This window comes from Salvelinus alpinus, chromosome 9, assembly GCF_045679555.1.
Source record: "Salvelinus alpinus chromosome 9, SLU_Salpinus.1, whole genome shotgun sequence".
NCBI lineage: Eukaryota > Metazoa > Chordata > Actinopteri > Salmoniformes > Salmonidae > Salvelinus > Salvelinus alpinus.
In genome coordinates this window covers 66,381,156-66,402,285 of record NC_092094.1, presented here as the reverse complement: position 1 = coordinate 66,402,285, position 21,130 = coordinate 66,381,156, and the positions used below count along the sequence as shown (strand labels likewise).

General features: G+C 42.1%; 1 protein-coding gene across 2 annotated transcripts in view; it reads left to right on the top strand.

The window, feature by feature from the left end:
• The window catches only part of babam2 (BRISC and BRCA1 A complex member 2), a 195,792-nt gene that overhangs the window by 19,721 nt on the left and 154,941 nt on the right, over positions 1-21,130 (top strand). For both annotated transcript variants that reach the window (XM_071326988.1, XM_071326989.1), the window contains exon 4: positions 16,409-16,503. In XM_071326988.1, the coding sequence (XP_071183089.1) occupies positions 16,409-16,503 (95 nt within the window). The remainder of the gene's footprint in view (positions 1-16,408; positions 16,504-21,130) is intronic.

Below are 21,130 nucleotides of genomic sequence, written 5' to 3'. Positions count from 1 at the left end.
AGCCGATCATTCAGAGTATCTCTACTGCTCCTGCTTTCTCTAGAGCGTTGAAAACAGCAGGTCCGGGACAGGTAGCACGTCCGGTGAACAGGTCAGGGTTCCATTTGAAAATGTCGAACTACATCAAGTCCCTCTGGATATTGCATTATTTGTGACAGAAAGGCTTGGGCCAGAATCCAACCCACGCCAACACGGTAGGCCTATATGTGCACCCTAAAGGGAGTGGCCCTACCTGCTAGACCAAGATTGAATTACATTTTGACAGTTCATTTATACCTTAGGATACACTAGACACTTCTATGTCGTACCCTAGTTGAGACCAACCTTGTGTTATTTAAGCTATATAAAATTACAGTTGTTGATGTTTGTAGCTGAATTTCAGATACATTTTAATGTTGCAGTAATAGGACATAGGCCTATAGCGTTCGAGCAAGAGGGAACATTATTTTAAGATAGCGAGCCCTGATCCCAATGACTTGACTGCCGCTGAATGGAGAGGAGAACTGCTAATGTTTTGCCAATCACAAGGCTCATTTGAATTTCCTAAATGCCTAAGAAAAAGAGTGATCGAGTTAAGATCCGACATCTGTATTTGCAACACACCTCCTTGTTATTGTATTTCCATTTTGGGCGATAAAAAAAATAATAATAATGTTTTCTCTAAATAAGCTATGTTGTACAATTTTTAAAGGACAAATACGCTGCATTTAAAACCGTCAGTAATAATTTAATGAATTCAGGACTTGTGAAATTATACCCAGACTAAATATAAGCCTTCCACAACCATAAGACCCGCTAGTAATTTTATTATTTTATCAAAATAGTTTAACCTGATTTTTTGTTGTTGCAATAATCACTGATCTGGCTTTCAAGTCTGTCTATAAAAATGCCTTTTTTATTACAAATTTTAATCAGAACCATGCATAATGTACATTCACTAATAATGACTATTATTGTAGCAGGCATTATAGAAAATTACCACAGGTCTCATAAACAATTTCTCAAGCACAAGGCCAGGTTCTAGTGAGTTCCCAGCTGATCTTTCTATTTCAAGTTTAGCCAACTTGGATCTATTTGCTAGTTAACAAGGTAGAACAGTTGAATTGTTATGAACACACAATTCTGTCTGTCTCCAACTGTTTAAACAGCATGCTAGCCTGCGTGCGATGTTCCCCAATGCTGGAAGGGGGTTAAAAGAAAACGTTTGGGAACCCCTGATCTAAGCGATTGATAGTTGGTGTTGAGCAGTCTGCCTTATTTACTTTTAAGAACTACTGAAATAGTGATTTTGACGGAAAGCATAGGCAGCAGCTCTATAGAGATGAGATGATGACTTGGAAATAAAGGCATAAAACAAAACAAATGTAATATACACAACAACTGAAATTGTTTATTAATACCTCTTTGGGCTAGGTGTCCCGCTAGCGGGATAATTCCGACAACATCCGGTGGACTTAGAGAGAGCCAAATTCAAATTACAAAATCGTAATATTAAACATTCATGAACATACAAGTGTCTTATTTAAAAGCTTAACTTCTTGTTAATCCAACTGCGTTGTCAGATTTCAAAAAGGCTTTACGGCGAAAGCATACCATGCAATTAACTGTGCATCACATCAAAATAGTTTTGTCAACCAGCACAGGCTTCACAAAATCACAAATAGCGATTAAATAAATCTCTTACCTTTGAAGATCTTCCTCTGTTTGCAATCCCAAGGGTCCCAGCTACAACATGAATGGTCGTTTTGTTCAATAAAATCCTTCTTTATATCCATAAAAGTCAGTTTAGTTGGTGCCATTGTTTTCAGTAATCCACTCCTTCAACATGCAGACAAAGGAATCCTAAAAGCTACTGGTAAACTTCATCCAAACAAGTCAAACAACGTTTCTATTCAATCCTCAGGTACCCTAATATGTAAATAAACAATAATATTTCAGACGGAAAGAACGGTGTTCAATAGGAAAGGAAAATAACGAAGAGCACACCCTCATTCACGCGCCCCAAAAGCCTACTTTTCCTGTTGAGCTCCCTTTGGAAAAACTACTATTACTTGTTTGTTTTTCAAGAAACAAGCCTGAAACCCTGTATAAAGACTGTTGACATCTAGTGGAAGCCATAGGTACTGCAATCTGGGAGGAATCTTTATATATAGACCCATAGACTTGCATTGGAAAGGCCTGTGACCTCCAAAAACAAAATATGTCCTCGGGTTTTTGCCTGCCATATCAATTCTGTTATACTCACAGACATTATTTTAACAGTTTTAGACACTTCAAAGGGTTTTCTATCAAATTCTACCAATTATCTGCATATCCTAGCTTCTGGGCCTAAAGTAACAGGCAGTTTACTTTGGGCACGTCAGTCAGGCAGAAATTCAGGATACTGCCCCATAGCCGTAAGTAATGTAAAGAAATTATGGTTAATATGTGATAAGTAATGGGCAATCACGACCATCATGGGACTTTAATGAAGTGTTTTATTCTGTGTCGTTACAGCATTCAACCCACATTATGCGTAGTCAAATCAAATATTATTTGTCACATACACATGTTTAGCAGATGTTATTGTGGGTGTAGCGAAATGCTTATGTTTTTAGCTCCAACAGTGCAGTAATATCTAACAATTCACAACAATACACACAACCTAAAAATAAAAGAATGGAATTAAGGAATATTTCATGTGTAAAAATATAATCGAAACCATAATCGAAAAGCGTGATATTTAATATTTTTTTTTTTTTTTGAACTGACCTCAAAAAGGACTAATCCCTTAGCAATAATGATACCAAAACGATAACACAACAAAAACAATAATGGCACTTGATCCAGACATACAGTGCATTCAGAAACTATTCACATCCCTTTATCATTTTCCACATTTTGTTACAGACTGAATTAAAAATGTACTAAATAGAGATTTTTTGTCACTGGCCTACACACAATACTAATGTCAAAGTGGAATTTGTTTTACAAAACTTTTACAAATTAATAAAAATGTAAAGCTGAAATGTCTTGAGTCAATAACTATTCAACCTTGTTGTTATTGCAAGCCTAAATAAATAGAGTAGTAAAATGTTGCTTGACAAGTCACATAACATGTTTTATAGTGTTTTTAACATGACAAGTCACGTAAGTTTCAGACTACCTCATCTCTATACCGCACACATACAATTACAGTGCTTTCGGGAAGTATTCAGACCCCTTCCCTTTTTCCTCATTTTGTTATATTACAGCCTTATTCTAAAACGGATTAAATTAAATGGTTTTCCTCGTCAATCTACACACAATACCCCATAATGACTAAGCGAAAACAGGTTTTTATAGATTTTTGCTTATTTATTAAAAATATAACAAATAAATACCTTATTTACATAGGTATTCAGACCCTTTGCTATGAGACTTAAAATTAAGCTCAGGTGCATCCTGTTTCCGTTGATCATCCTTGATGTTTCTACAACTTGATTGGAGTCCACCTGTGGTAAATTTAATCGATTGGACATGATTTGGAAAGGCACACACCTGTCTATATAAGTTTCCACAGTTGACAGTGCATGTCAGAGCAAAAACCAAGCCATGAGGTCGAAGGAATTGTCCGTATAGCTCCGAGACAGGATTGTGTTGAGGCAAAGATCTGGGGAAGGGTACCAAAACATTTCTGCAGCATTGAAGGTCCCCAAGAACACCAAGACTCTTCCTAGAGCTGGCCACCTGGCCAAACTTAGCAATCTGGGGAGAAAGGCCTTAGTCAGGTAGGTGACCAAGAACCCAATGGTCACTTTGACAGAGCTCCAGAGTACCTCTGTTTAGATGGGAGATATCTGCAGCCCTCCACCAATCAGGCCTTTATGGTAGTGAGTTCCTTGATGAAAACCTACTCCAGTGCACTCAGGACCTCAGACTGGGCAAAGGTTCACCTTCCAACAGGAAAATGACCCTAAGCACACAGCCAAGACAACGCAGGAGTGGCTTTGGGACAAGTCTCTGAATGTCCTTGAGTGGCCCAGCCAGAGCCTGGTCTTGAACCCGATCGAACATCTCTGGAGAGAACTGAAAATAGCTTTGCAGCGACGCTCCCCATCTAACCTGACAGAGCTTGAGAGGATCTGCAATGAAGAAAGGGGGAAACTCATACCAAAGAAGACTGAAGGCTTTAATTGCTGCCAAAAGTGCATCAACACTAAAGGGTCTGAATACTTATGTGATATTTCATTTATTTTTTATTTTTTATAAATTAGCAAACATTTATAAACTGTTTTTGTTTTGTCATTATGGGGTATTGTGTATAGATTGATTAGTGGGGGAAAAAACTATGTAATCAATTTTAAAAGAAGGCTGTAACTGAACAAAATATGCATCCTGTTTGCAATAAGGCACTAAAGTAAAACTGCAAAAAATGTGGCAAAGAAATTAAGCGTTATGTTTGGGGCAAATCCTACACAACACGTCACTTTACGTCACAAGGCCAAATGTACACTAGTGTTGCTTACCAAGACGACTTTCATTGTTCCTGAGTGGCCTAGTTACAGTTTTGACTTAAATCAACTTGAAAATCTGTGGTGAGACTTGAAAATGACTGTCTAGCAATGTTCAACAACCAATTGGACAGAGCTTGAATCATTTTTTAAAGAGTAATGTGCAAATATTGTACAATCCAGGTGTGCAAAACTCTTAGAGACTTACCCAGAAAGACTCACACTTTTAATTGCTGCCAAAAGTGATTCTAACATGTATCGACTCAGGGAGTTGAATACTTAAATATTTATTTATTTATTTTTCACTTTGACATTACAGATTATTTGGTGTAGATTGTTTATGAAGATTAACAATTAAATCCATTTTAATCCCACTTTGAAACACAACAAAATGTGGCAAAGTCAAGGGCTGTGAATACTTTCTGAAGGCACTCAGCTACTGCTCTGTTCAATCGTTGGGCATATTTTGAGTTCAATATCATTACATTTGAAAATTTTTATGTACATTTTTTAGACAGCCATGTATGCATTAATTAATCAATTATACAATCATACAAATAATGTGACATTGGTAAAAACAATCTAACTACAAAACAACATAATGGTAATAATTTATTTGAATCGTTTATCTCTATTGCTAAACTGGGTAAATCAAGATGTAGCCTTGGTCTATTCACAATACAGGTGAATGCATATTATTTAATAGGAGTTGTGTATGAGTTATTGAGATTGTTTTAGCTGATTTCATGGGGCTACAGATGATAAACAATCACTTCCATTTAATACTTATTTTATTGGCAACTGCTAGTTGAAACTATTATTTTATTGTACTGATCAACAACATTTGCATAAAAGAAGCAATCTCTAATTTTATAAAAGTGTTCGATTTAAGAATGTAATGACATCATTCATGAGGCAGAATGTGGCTATGGAATCTGATTTATGGCTATGGAATCTAGTGGACACATGTCGGGAGACGAAGAAGTTAATTCGTTTTTGGTGGCGAGGGAGACTAAGTAAATTAATAAAGTTTTTGATGACAATCAGCTTTGAAATCAGCATATTTTGCATTATGGTTTGCATATTATTTATTTAATTTTTTAATGAACCTTTATTTAACTAGGCAAGTCAGTTCAGAACAAATTCTTATTTACAATGACGGCCTACTCTGGCCAAACCCTAACCCGGACGACGCTGGGCCAATTGTGCGCTGCCCTATGGAACCCCCAGTCACAGCCAGTTGTGATATTATCACAAACAACGTACTAGGGTAGTGAATTCAGCTACTACGTTAGCAAGGATATTTAGCCTACAATTAAAGCTGGTAGCTACCGGTATCGTCTCTGGTTTTAAAAGTGTTCTAGCCTGTATGGACATTGTTTTGCGAATAGTAATGAGCAGTTTCAACATTTCTACATGCCGTGTTGTATTATTCAAGTGTGTTAACTTCTGTGGAGCTTGAGTGGGGCCCAGACAACTCTAGCAATGAATGAGTAAGCGGAGCAGGCACTTTACTCTTGGTGCTATAAAAGGTCTGCGCTGATAGACAGATTTGAAGAAAGAAAGAAAAACGGTAGAGTGACAAAGCTTACAACAGGGTTGTCAAACTATTTTCTAATTACTTGAAAACATTTTTTTTTTAACCTTTTTAAGGGGGCAGCATTTTCACCTTCGGATGAAAAGCGTGCACAGAGTAAACTTCCTGCTACTCAGGCCCAGAAGCCAATATATGCATATTATTAGTAGTATTGGATAGAAAACACTCTGAAGTTTCTAAAACTGTTTGAATGATATCTGTGAGTATAACATAACTCATATGACAGGTGAAAACCTGAGAAAAATCCAACCAGGAAGTGGGAAATCTGAGGTTTGTAGTTTTTCAACTCATTGCCTATAGAATATACAGTGTCTATGGGGTCATATTGCACTTCCTAAGGCTTCCACTAGATGTCAACAGTCTTTAGAACCTTGTCTGAGGCTTCTTCTGTGAAGTGGGGGCGTTTGAGAGCTGATTCAACCAGAGGTCTGCCAGAGTGGCATGAGTTGATCACGCGCGCACACGTGAGAGCGACCTGCGTTCCATTGCAATTCTAAAGACATGAGGAAAACATCCGGCGAATTTTCAGAGAGCCACATCAATTTACAGAAATACTCTAATAAACTTTGATAAAAGATACAAGTATTATGCACATGATTATAGATATACTTCTCCTTAATGCAACCGCTGTGTCAGATTTCAAAAAAGCTTTACGGAAAAAGCAAACCATGCAATAATCTGAGTACGGCGCTCAGACACAAAAACAAGCCATGCATATTCCTGCCATGTTGTGGCGTCAGTAAAAGTCAGAAATAGCATTATAAATATTCACTTACCTTTGATCTTCATCAGAATGCACTCCCAGGAATCCCAGTTCCACAATAAATGTTTGTTTTGTTCGATAAAGTCCAAACTCCAAACAAATCCAAACTCACGAGGTGCGGGCAAGTCCAGGCGAAAGTTCAGACGAAAAGTTCAAAAAGTTATATTACAGTTCGTAGAAACATGTCAAACGACGTATAGAATCAATCTTTAGGATGTTTTTAACATAAATCTTCAATAATGTTCCAACCGGATAATTCCATTGTTTTCAGAAGTGCGATGGAACAGAGCTCCCTCTCATGTGAACGCGCATGGTCAGCTCATGGCAGACCTTACTCATTCCCTTCTCCTTCGGCCCCACCTCACAGTAGAAGCATCAGACAAGGTTCTAAAGACTGTTGACATCTAGTGGAAGCCGTAGGAAGTGCAACATTACCAATATCCCACTGTATCTTCATTCCCACTTCCTGGTTGGATTTTTTCTCTGATTTTTGCCTGCCATATGAGTTCAGTTATACTCACAGACATCATTCAAACCGTTTTTAGACACTTCAGAGTGTTTTCTATCCAGATATACTAATACTATGCATATTCCAGCTTTTATGGCTTTGTAGCATTTGTTCAATGTGATACGCAGTGGTGTAACATCCATTTTTATAGTTTACTTCGCTACTTGAGTCATCTCTCTCCACTCTCACTATGCCGCTTTCCACACAGACCTAGCCAGGCCCCCCGTCACTCAAGGAGCGCATTTGATGTTCCTCAACCACGAGACACTTGCGTTCAGTCTGCATGGTCAATGATGATAACGATGCAGTTGTCACTTTGCTTCTTAATATAAATCTACTAGCATTCTATAATTACACTATTAGCTTGTGTTTCTTACATCTGCAAACAGCTAGTTCACTTTTCTTAGCAAGTTGTTCCTAAATCTTGTTAGCCGCTAATCGCTAGCTAGCTAATAAATGTACTGTAGCGACCCTGGGTTTATAAACGCGGATATGGACTCTGCCGCTTCAGCATGCTTTTGCGGCACAGTCGATAGAGCACTGGACTTCAGGCTAGAAGGTTGAGGGTTCGAGACCTGCTCCCTGCCTGTTTCATTACAGTACTGAGTAAGAGCAAGCGTAATGAGCTATACAGCCTGTTAATACCAGTGATTGTGTAGACCTAAATCAGCATGTTGTTTGTTCCACAGTGTCTTCTAAATTAAAGAGGTAAACGCAAAGCAAGAATATATTTGCTACATGAAGTAGCTAAGAGAACATTAAATGTAGCCAAAGATTATAGGGTCCCCTAGGAAACACAGGAAACACAGGAAACACCTATCAACACATCAGTTCCTACCCTGTCACAATAACTCCCTGGCATTTTCATTCGTTGTCATGTCAAACAACACTGTATTAAAAGTGCCCACTTTTATATTCTACCTATATAATTAGAATAGACATTCTATTCCCATGATTCCAACAGTTAACCCAAGTGTTTTGCTCTAAATGGCAAGTCAAATTGCAACATTTGCTTAAAAATAAGGCCCAGATTACTTGCCCATATTGTGCAGCCCTACGTGGCAGTGTGGAAATGATCTCAAATGCAGAAATTGATGAAGATTAAGACTTTTTTGGGGTTGAAGTTGAATTGAACAGTATAAAACAATCAGAATGGAGAAAGACCCATTGAAATCACTTAGAATGTATGTGTTGCCACCCTAAGGTCATGCACTACTCATAAAGCAAATGTAGAACTTTTATTATAAAAAAAATATATAAAATACCGTCTCGCCCAGCCCTAATCTAGCATGGGTAGGGTGGTCATCTGAATCAGGGTTAGTTTGGCAGCCGGGGTGAAAGAGGAGCGATTTACGATAGAGGAAACCAAGTCTAGATTTAACTTTAGCCTGCAGCTTTGATATGTGCTGAAAGAAGGACAGTGTACCGTCTAGCCATACTCCCAAGTACTTGTATAAGGTGACTACCTCAAGCTCTAAACCCTCAGAAGGGGTAAGCACACCTGTGGGGAGAGGGGCATTCTTCTTACCAAACCACATGCCATATCCATTCAGACCCCTGCAATTTAGTTGGTACATCATTGAAATGTAAATTGAATTGAAATATGAATAGCCCCGTAACATCAAAGACCCACTATAATATTTTACAGTAGGTATGGGGTTCTTTTCTGCTCATGAATTCTCATTTCTACTCCAAACCCACCACTGGTGTGCATGACCAAAGAGCTCTATTTTCACATCATCCAACAAATGTTAATGCCTGATGTTTGCTAAACAGCATTGGCACTTGGATTGGAACCGGTGCTTTGGTCAGAGGATATGGAAAATAAAGCTCTATGGTCTCGTACGCCATTGGTGGGTTTGGCGTCAAAATGAGAATGCATGAGCAGAAAAGAACCCCATACCTACTGTAAAATATGGTGGTGGATCTTTGATGTTATGGGGCTATGTTGCTTCCACTGGTCCTGGGACCCTTGTTAAGCTCAACGGAATCAAGCGCTTTACCCTGTACCAGGATATGTGAGCCAAAAACCTGGTTACCTTTGCCAGGAGCCGGAAACTTGTCCGCATGTAGATCTACCAGAAAGACAATAACCCCAAGCACACATCAAAATCCACAAAGAAATGGTTAATTGGCAACATAACCAACATTTTACAATTGCCATCTCAGTCTCCGTACAAACCTGTGGTTTGAATTTAAGAGGATAGTCCATAAGCACAGATGAAGGACATCAAGGATCTGTCAGGATTCTGTATTGGGGAATTGTCTAAGATCCTTCCCAATGTGTTTTCCAGCTCATAAAACATTGTAGGCTCAGTGCCGTTATCCTCGCAAGGTGAAGTATTGAACGGTATTGAAAACAGGGGTGTCTAATTTTGCCCACTACCTTTTTTGAGAAAAAAAATGTTTTATATAAAAAACTTTCTCTGAGCAATTGTATTAGTTTAAAAAAGAAAAAAAGAAATTGCATACAATATAGCGCAGTATTTGAATTGTTTTATACGGTCATTTTTGCTGATCTTTATCAAGGTTGTCAATAATGGAAGATGGAAGATTGACAGTATCATTTTGACAGTATCATTTAAAACAATTGATATTCCTATTCAAGTCATCATTCTCTGATGTGTGGACCCTCCAACCTTCTTTGTGCTACCATTTTAAAGTTAAAACATAACGAGATGTAATAAAATCAGCCGAAACATGACATCCACCCTGTATTCAAGGGCATGCTGTGGGTACAACACGAACACCTCAGATGATATAAGATAGGGTCTAAGCTGCAACATATGCGAAAATGAATGATTTTTTGATAATTGCGGTTAAAGTGGGGGAAAAAATACATTTGTATTATACAAACATTTTACTTTGACAACCCCGTCGTTAAGCTTTTCAATTATCAAACTCAACCTATTTATCTCTTCCAGTGATGAAGACATGGATGTCTCATGGTAGGGTGGGGTTTTCAAAATGGGTCAACTTTGAGCACACCTATCTCCTAAATGTTTTGGCATTCAGGTCCAAAGAATGACTTTCTGACCACTTCTACCATTGGCAAATATGTATCGAAAGTTTCGTTCAAATCAAAAGCGGTGCAGTCAAAAAGCTATTGAAATCAAATGGAGCGACCCTATATTGACCGAGTTCTAGGGTAGCCTATTCAATCCCCCAACTCGGTTCATTTACGTATCACAATTGGTAGACTATTCTGTGAGGGCCTATGGCAAATAGTACAATTTCAAGCATTTAACCAGAACAACATGATTGTCTGGTTTTATTTTTCAGGCCTTGTAAATGTTTGAGTGTTACTGGAAATAGGAACTAGGCGGTTGGGCTGTCAGTGGTATGTGTTTTTGTTGTTCGTGCACCATGTTTTTGGAAAAGTGTAGCCACCTGTATTCACCTGTTCTCATTTGATAACAGTGCAGGTCCATTTCATCTCAAGTTACATTACAGAGTTGAGTGTAAAACAGCAGAGTGATTGGGCAAAACAGCTAAGAGCTCATGTTGATGCAAGTGGTCATCAATCTCTTCAGCTAGAATCAAAGTCATTTTGTTCACCTAAGGTCTTAATTCAGTTGAGCCATTGTAGTAAACACATTTTCCCCATCTCTGTAGAATCGACCTCTTTTCAGAATAAGATGTTTCTGTGCGCTCGCTGCTTGAGTAGTAAACATTGCTATGGTGGGCTGAATTCAATTCGAGGAATCTTTCTTTACGTGTTGTGTGAAAGGTGTCATGTTTTGTCTTTGATCATGTCTTGTCCCTGTGCTTCCCTCTGCTGGTCTTATTAGGTTCTTTCTCTTTCTCTCTCTCTATCGTTCCGTTCATGCTCCCAGCTGTTTCTCATTCTCCCTACGACCTCATTTACTCTTTCACACCTGTCCCCTATTTTGCCCTCTGATTAGAGTCCCTATTTCTCCCTCTGTTTTCCGCTCCTGTCCTTGTCGGATTCTTGTTTGATGTTTGCAGTTCCTGTGTCTTGTTCCGCCCTGTCGTGTTCTTTTGCCTTCTTCAGATGCTGCGTGTGAGCAGGTGTCTATGTCAGCTACGGCCTGTGCCTTCCTGAAGCGACCTGCAGTCTGTGGTCGCGTCTCCAGTCGTTCCTCTCTATTGACGAGAGGATTTCAGTTTCCTGTTTTGGATTTCCATTGATTTATATCCAGGAGTATCATTATTTGTTTTATACTGGAATAAAGACTCTGTTACTATTACGTCGCTTTTGGGTCCTCATTCATCTGCATAACAGAAGAATCCGACCAAGAATGGACCCAGCGACTACGGATTCTCTCAACACTGCCGTCGAGTTCCAGGGAGCTATGCTCGGCAGACACGAGCAGGAATTGTTTGCTGCTCGTCATGCCGTTGAGACCCTGGCCGCTCAGGTCTCCGATCTCTCTGGACAGTTTCAGAGTCTTCGTCTCGTGCCACCAGCTACTTCCTGGTCTTCCGAGTCTCCGGAACCTAGGGTTAATAACCCACCATGTTACTCTGGGCAGCCCACTGAGTGTCGCTCCTTTCTCACCCAGTGTGATATTGTGTTCTCTCTCCAGCCCAACACGTACTCAAGAGAGAGAGCTCGGATCGCTTACGTCATATCACTCCTTACTGGTCGGGCTCGGGAGTGGGGCACAGCTATCTGGGAGGCAAGGGCTGAGTGTTCTAACGATTATCAGAACTTTAAAGAGGAGATGATACGGGTTTTTGATCGTTCAGTTTTTGGGAAGGAGGCTTCCAGGGCCCTGGCTTCCCTATGTCAAGGTGATCGATCCATAACGGATTACTCTATAGAGTTTCGCACTCTTGCTGCCTCCAGTGACTGGAACGAGCCGGCGTTGCTCGCTCGTTTTCTGGAGGGACTTCACGCTGAGGTTAAGGATGAGATTCTCTCCCGGGAGGTTCCTTCCAGCGTGGACTCTTTGATTGCACTCGCCATCCGCATAGAACGACGGATAGATCTTCGTCATCGAGCTCGTGGAAGAGAGCTCGCGTTAACGGTGCTTCCCCTCTCCGCATCTCAACCATCTCCTCCCACCGGCTCAGAGACTGAGCCCATGCAGCTGGGAGGTATTCGCATCTCGACTAAGGAGAGGGAACGGAGAATCACCAACCGCCTTTGCCTCTATTGCGGTTCTGCTGGACATTTTGTCATGTCATGTCCAGTAAAAGCCAGAGCTCATCAGTAAGCGGAGGGCTACTGGTGAGCGCTACTACTCAGGTCTCTCCATCAAGATCCTGTACTACCTTGTCGGTCCATCTACGCTGGACCGGTTCGGCTGCTTCCTGCAGTGCCTTGATAGACTCAGGGGCTGAGGGTTGTTTTATGGACGAAGCATGGGCTCGGAAACATGACATTCCTCTCAGACAGTTAGGGAAGCCCACGCCCATGTTCGCCTTAGATGGTAGTCTTCTCCCCAGTATCAGATGTGAGACACTACCTTTAACCCTCACAGTATCTGGTAACCACAGTGAGACCATTTCCTTTTTGATTTTTCGTTCACCTTTTACACCTGTTGTTTTGGGTCATCCCTGGCTAGTATGTCATAATCCTTCTATTAATTGGTCTAGTAATTCTATTCTATCCTGGAACGTTTCTTGTCATGTGAAGTGTTTAATGTCTGCTATCCCTCCTGTGTCTTCTGTCCCCTCTACTCAGGAGGAACCTGGTGATTTGACAGGAGTGCCGGAGGAATATCATGATCTGCGCACGGTCTTCAGTCGGTCCAGAGCCAGCTCCCTTCCTCCTCACCGGTCGTATGATTGTTGTATTGATCTCCTTCCGGGGACCACTCCCCCTCGGGGTAGACTATACTCTCTGTCGGCTCCCGAACGTAAGGCTCTCGAGGATTATCTGTCTGTTTCTCTCGACGCCGGTACCGTGGTGCCTTCTTCCTCTCCCGCCGGAGCGGGATTTTTCTTTGTTAAGAAGAAGGACGGTACTCTGCGCCCCTGCGTGGATTATCGAGGGCTGAATGACATAACGGTTAAGAATCGTTATCCGCTTCCCCTTATGTCGTCAGCCTTCGAGATTTTGCAGGGAGCCAGGTGCTTTACTAAGTTGGACCTTCGTAACGCTTACCATCTCGTACGCATCAGAGAGGGGGACGAGTGGAAAACGGCGTTTAACACTCCGTTAGGGCATTTTGAATACCGGGTTCTGCCGTTCGGTCTCGCTAATGCTCCAGCTGTCTTTCAGGCATTAGTTAATGATGTACTGAGAGACATGCTGAACATTTTTGTTTTCGTTTACCTTGACGATATCCTGATTTTTTCACCGTCACTCGAGATTCATGTTCAGCACGTTCGACGTGTACTCCAGCGCCTTTTAGAGAATTGTCTCTACGTGAAGGCTGAGAAGTGCGCCTTTCATGTCTCCTCTGTCACTTTTCTCGGTTCTGTTATTTCCGCTGAAGGCATTCAGATGGATCCCGCTAAGGTCCAGGCTGTCAGCGATTGGCCCGTCCCTAAGTCACGTGTCGAGTTGCAGCGTTTTCTCGGTTTCGCTAATTTCTATCGGCGTTTCATTCGTAATTTCGGTCAAGTGGCTGCCCCTCTCACCGCTCTGACTTCTGTCAAGACTTGCTTTAAGTGGTCCGGTTCCGCCCAGGGAGCTTTTGATCTCCTCAAGAAGCGTTTTACATCCGCTCCTATCCTTGTTACTCCTGACGTCACTAAACAATTCATTGTCGAGGTTGACGCTTCAGAGGTGGGCGTGGGAGCCATTCTGTCTCAGCGCTTCCAGTCTGACGATAAGGTCCATCCTTGCGCTTACTTTTCTCATCGCCTGTCGCCATCGGAACGCAACTATGATGTGGGTAACCGCGAACTGCTCGCCATCCGCTTAGCCATAGGCGAATGGCGACAGTGGTTGGAGGGGGCGACCGTCCCTTTTGTCGTTTGGACTGACCATAAGAACCTTGAGTACATCCGTTCGGCCAAACGACTTAATGCACGTCAAGCTCGTTGGGCGTTGTTTTTCGCTCGTTTCGAGTTCGTGATTTCCTATCGTCCGGGAAATAAGAACACCAAGCCTGATGCCTTATCCCGTCTCTTTAGTTCTTCTGTGGCTTCTACCGACCCCGAGGGGATTCTCCCTGAAGGGCGTGTTGTCGGGTTGACTGTCTGGGGAATTGAGAGACAGGTAAAGCAAGCACTCACTCACACTGCGTCGCCGCGCGCTTGTCCTAGTAACCTTCTGTTCGTTCCTGTCTCTACTCGTCTGGCTGTTCTTCAGTGGGCTCACTCTGCCAAGTTAGCTGGCCACCCCGGCGTTCGGGGTACGCTTGCTTCTATTCGCCAGCGGTTTTGGTGGCCTACTCAGGAGCGGGACACGCGTCGTTTCGTGGCTGCTTGTTCGGACTGCGCGCAGACTAAGTCAGGTAACTCTCCTCCTGCCGGTCGTCTCAGACCGCTTCCCATTCCTTCTCGACCATGGTCTCACATCGCCTTAGACTTTATTACCGGTCTGCCTTCGTCTGCGGGGAAGACTGTGATTCTTACGGTTATCGATAGGTTCTCTAAGGCGGCACATTTCATTCCCCTCGCTAAGCTTCCTTCCGCTAAGGAGACGGCACAAATCATCATTGAGAATGTGTTCAGAATTCATGGCCTCCCGTTAGACGCCGTTTCAGACAGAGGTCCGCAATTCACGTCACAGTTTTGGAGGGAGTTCTGTCGTTTGATTGGTGCTTCCGTCAGTCTCTCTTCCGGGTTTCATCCCCAGTCTAACGGTCAAGCAGAAAGGGCCAATCAGTCGATTGGTCGCATTTTACGCAGCCTTTCGTTTCGAAACCCTGCGTCTTGGGCAGAACAGCTCCCCTGGGCTGAGTACGCTCACAACTCGCTTCCTTCGTCTGCTACCGGGCTGTCCCCGTTTCAGAGTAGTCTTGGCTACCAGCCTCCTCTGTTTTCGTCCCAGCTCGCCGAGTCCAGCGTTCCCTCCGCTCAGGCTTTTGTCCAACGTTGTGAGCGCACCTGGAGGAGGGTCAGGTCTGCACTTTGCCGTTACAGGGCGCAGACTGTGAGAGCCGCCAATAAGCGTAGGATTAAGAGTCCTAGGTATTGTCGCGGTCAGAGAGTGTGGCTTTCCACTCGTAACCTTCCCCTTACGACAGCTTCTCGCAAGTTGACTCCGCGGTTCATTGGTCCGTTCCGTGTCTCTCAGGTCGTCAATCCTGTCGCTGTGCGACTGCTTCTTCCGCAACATCTTCGTCGCGTCCACCCTGTCTTCCATGTCTCCTGTGTCAAGCCTTTTCTTCGCGCCCCCGTTCGTCTTCCCTCCCCCCCCCCCGTCCTTGTCGAGGGCGCTCCTATTTACAAGGTACGGAAGATCATGGACATGCGTTCTCGGGGACGTGGTCACCAGTACTTAGTGGATTGGGAGGGTTACGGTCCTGAGGAGAGGAGTTGGGTTCCATCTCGGGACGTGCTGGACCGTTCGTTGATCGATGATTTCCTTCGTTGCCGCCAGGGTTCCTCCTCGAGTGCGCCAGGAGGCGCTCGGTGAGTGGGGGGGTACTGTCATGTTTTGTCTTTGATCATGTCTTGTCCCTGTGCTTCCCTCTGCTGGTCTTATTAGGTTCTTTCTCTCTCTCTATCGTTCCGTTCATGCTCCCAGCTGTTTCTCATTCTCCCTACGACCTCATTTACTCTTTCACACCTGTCCCCTATTTTGCCCTCTGATTAGAGTCCCTATTTCTCCCTCTGTTTTCCGCTCCTGTCCTTGTCGGATTCTTGTTTGATGTTTGCAGTTCCTGTGTCTTGTTCCGCCCTGTCGTGTTCTTTTGCCTTCTTCAGATGCTGCGTGTGAGCAGGTGTCTATGTCAGCTACGGCCTGTGCCTTCCTGAAGCGACCTGCAGTCTGTGGTCGCGTCTCCAGTCGTTCCTCTCTATTGACGAGAGGATTTCAGTTTCCTGTTTTGGATTTCCATTGATTTATATCCAGGAGTATCATTATTTGTTTTATACTGGAATAAAGACTCTGTTACTATTACGTCGCTTTTGGGTCCTCATTCATCTGCATAACAAAAGGTGTGACAAAGCGGACTTGTGATCATTCTGTTCTTTCTCAGGGGATATCATCTTCAATGCACGGGATCCAGAACTACCTCCAGACTTCATATTTGGAGAGGATGCAGAATTCCTGCCAGAACCCTCAGAACTACCAGTGAGTACAATTCCCCACCTCATTCATTTCCCACAATTCCCCACAGCTTAGCCAGTTCATCACGCTGGCCTAATGTGAATGACTCGCCAAGTTGCTGCTCAGACAGGTTTAATGTGGAGAGCAATAGAAGGCAGATGACTCTGCTGCTCTGGTTTATGGTCCAAATGTTTGGACCATTCTGTTGCTTTGACGCACTTTTATCTGGAACTCAAGTGCCGTTATTGATATGTGAGGATGAGTCAGCAGCCATATTGACCCCACGACCTCCAATGTTCTGTTGAAAAAGCGTTGGTGCGTTGCGTAATCACTTCTTCTGAATGTGCTGGCCTGCATGTCCTCCTCCCTTCTTTAGAAAACTGTCGATTGCGACAGGAGTGTGGTTCGGACTGCCTTAAAAATAGGTTCCTTATACATTAGCTAAATAATTAGCTTAAATTGCACACTAAGATATTTAGACACGTACTTATTATAATACAAGACATACAGCAATCCAGTGTTTCTTCTCGAAAAATGTGTAAGGGGGGGGCACCGTCTAAAATATAATTTCCACCTACAGAAATAAGCCCAGTAACATATTGTTTAAATTATTTTTACATATTGGACCATGTGCATTGCCTTCGGAAAGTATTCAGACCACATTGTGTTACGTTACAGCCTTATTCTAAAATTGATTAAATCGTTTCCCCCCCTCATCGGTCTACACACAATACCTCATGATGACAAAGCAAAAACTGAACAGTTTTTTTTGTAATTTTTGCTAATTTAGTTAAAATAAAAAACTGAAATATACATTAACATAAGTATTCAGACCCTTTACTCAGTACTTTGTTGAAGCACCTTTACAGCATCGAGTCTTCTTGGGTATGACGCGACAAGCTTGGCACTAGAGGTCGACCGATTAATCGGAATGGTCGATTAATTAGGGCCGATTTCAAGTTTTCATAACAATCGTAAATCGGTATTTTTGGACACCGATTTGGCCGATTTATTTTATTTTACTTTTACTACACCTTTGTTTAACTAGGCAAGTCAGTTAAGAAGACATTCATATTTTCAATGACGGCCTAGGAACGGTGGGTTAACTGCCTTGTTCAGGGGCAGAACGACAGATTTTTACCTTGTCAGCTCGGGGATTCAATCTGGCAACCTTACTAGTCCAACGCTCTAACCACATTGCACTCCACGAGGAACCTGCCTGTTACGCGAATGCAGTAAGAAGCCAAGGTAAGTTGCTAGCTAGCATTAAACTTATCTTATAAAAACAATCAATCAATTATAATCACTAGTTAACTACACATGGTTACTAGTTTATCTAGCGTGTTCTGCGTTGCATATAATCGATGCGGTGCGTATTCGCGAAAAAGGACTGTCGTTGCTTCAACGTGTACCTAACCATAAACATCAATGCCTTTCTTAAAATCAATACACAAGTATATATTTTTAAACCTGCATATTTAGTTAATATTGCCTGCTAACATTAATTTATTTTAACTAGGAGAATTGTGTCACTTCTCTTGCAACAGAGTCAGGGTATATGCAGCAGTTTGGGCCGCCTGGCTCGTTGCGAACTGTGTGAAGACTATTTCTTCCTAACAAAGACAGCCAACTTCGCCAAACGGGGGATGATTTAACAAAAGCGCATTTGCGAAAAAAGAACAATCTTTGCACGACTATACCTAACCATAAACATCAATGCCTTTCTTAAAATCAATACACAGAAGTATATATTTTTTAAACTTGCATATTTAGCTAAAAGAAATCCAGGTTAGCAGGCAATATTAACCAGGTGAAATTGTGTCACTTCTCTTGCGTTCATTGCACGCAGAGTCAGGGTATATGCAACAGTTTGGGCCGCCTGGCTCGTTGCGAACTAATTTGCCAGAATTTTACGTAATTATGACATAACATTGAAGGTTGTGCAATGTAACAGGAATATTTAGACTTATGGATGCCACCCGTTAGATAAAATACGGAACGGTTCCGTATTTCACTGAAAGAATAAACGTTTTGTTTTCGAAATGATAGTTTCCGGATTCGACCATATTAACCTTTTCTCAATATAGGGGGTGCTGTTTCAACGTTAGCATTTATCGTCTCCAAATTAAACTACCTCATACTCAATTCTTGCTCGTACAATATGCATATTATTGTTATTATTGGATAGAAAACACTCTCTAGTTTCTATAGCCGTTTGAATTATGTCTCTGAGTGAAACAGAACTCATTCTACAGCACTTTTCCTGATATGGAGTGAGATTTCAGAAATTTTGGCCTCTGGTCCCAGGTCAGTTTTAAAGTCCCTGTAAATCCTATGAGGATACAAACACTGCCCATGCCTTCCTCTAGATGTCAGTAAGAGGTGACAATTTGAATGGAGTCGATTGCGCAATCAGGGCCTGTATAAAACGCGAAAGACCGGATGTACCGTTCTTTTCCTGCTGCGCCTGACGCAAGATGGACGTCGGACTCTCTCTCTTTCCAAGCGTTGGTTTAGCCACTTATATATCGCCGGTCATGTTTTTACTCGTTATAGGTGTTAAAAACATCATAAGGTAGTTAATTTAAACCGTTTTATAGCAATTTATATCCGTTTAGTGCGATTTTGAGGCATTGCTTTGTGATGCACTTTGAAGCGCCGGGCACGTTTCGGGGTCCCGGTCGAACGTTAGTGGGCATTTCGACGGACAAGAGGACATCTTTCGACCAAAAGAAGATTAGACCCAAGAAAGGATACATTGCCCAAGATACTGATGGAAGAACAGCTCACAGTAAGAACTATTTATGATGATAAATCGCTGTTCTGTTGAAAAATTTTAAACGCATATATCGCCATTTTGTTATGTGTTGCTTCGCTTGGCGGACCCGGTATTGCACAGTAAGGATAATTTTAGAAATGTAAGTCAGCGATTGCATTAAGAACTAATTTGTCTTTCGATTCCTGTCAACCCTGTATTTTTTAGTCAAGTTTATGATTAGCTATCGATTAGACTAGATCACTCTCAAAGATAGCGCCCGACATTTTCAGGCCAGTTTTGCTACTATTCTCATTGTATAACCACGTTTTTTTGTGGCTAAATATGCACATTTTCGAACAAACTCTATATGTATGTTGTAATATGATGTTACAGGAGTGTCATCGGAAGAATTCTGAGAAGGTTAGTGAAAAAATTAATATATTTTGGTGATCATAACGTTATCGCTCCCCTTGCCTTGGATTCATGCTGGGGTAACGTTTGCACATGTGGTATGCTAATATAACGATTTATTGTGTTTTCGCTGTAAAACGCTTAGAAAATCTGAAATATTGTCTGAATTCACAAGATCTGTGTCTTTCCATTGCTATGCTTTGTCTATTTTTATGAAATGTTTTATGATGAGTAAATTGGTAATACACGTTGCTCTCTGTATTTATTCTAGTCGAGTTGTGATGGTGGGTGCAATTGTAAACTATGATTTCTACCTGAAATATGCACATTTTTCTAACAAAAACTATCCTATACAATAAATATGTTATCAGACTGTCATCTGATGAGGTTTTTTCTTGGTTAGTGGCTATCAATATCTTTATTTGGCCGAATTGGTGATAGCTACTGGTGGAGAGAAAAAATGGTGGACAAAGAAAAATTGTGTCTTTTGCTAACGTGGTTAGCTAATAGATTTACATATTGTGTCTTCCCTGTAAAACATTTTAAAAATCAGAAATGATTGCTGGATTCACAAGAAGTGGATCTTTCATCTGGTATCTTGGACTTGTGATTGAATGATATTTAGATGCTACTATTTACTTGTGACGCTATGCTAGCTATGCTATTCAGCTTTTTTACTGGTGGGGGGTGGGGGGTGCTCCCGGATCCGGGTTTCTGACTCGGTAGAAGTGACCAAAGGCTCGTATTTCTGTGTGTTATTATGTTATAATTAAGTCTATGATTTGATAGAGCAGTCTGACTGAGAGATGGTAGGCAGCAGCAGGCTCGTACGCATTCATTCAAACAGCACTTTCGTGCGTTTTGCCAGCAGCTCTTCACAATGCTTAATAAAGTCATTATTACAAATACATTTAAAAAATCGGCCGATTAGTCGGCATCGGCTTTTTTTGGTCCTCCAATAATCGGTATCGGCGTTGAAAAATCATAATCGGTCGACCTCTACTTGGCACACTTGTATTTGGGGAGTTTCAGATCCTCTCAAGCTCTGTCAGGTTGGATGGGGAGCGTTGCTGCACAGCTTTTTTCTGGTCTCTCCAGAGATGTTCGATCATGTTCAAGTCCAGGCTCTGGCTGGGCCACTCAAGGACATTCAGAGACTTATACCGAAGCCACTCCTGCGTTGTCTTGGCCGTGGGCTTAGGGTCGTTGTCCTGTTAGAATGTGAACCTTCGCCCCAGTCTGAGGTCCTGAGCGCTCTGGAGCAGGTTTTCATCAAGGATCTCTCTGTACTTTGCTCGATCCTGACTAGTCTGCTAGTCCCTGCCGCTGAAAAACTTCCTCATTAGTACTGCAGAGATGGTTGTCCTTCTGGAAGGTTCTCCCATCTCCACAGAGGAACTCTAGAGCTCTGTCAGAGTGATCATCGGGTTCTTGGTCAACTCCCTGACCAAGGCCCTTCTCCCCCGATTGCTCAGTTTGGCT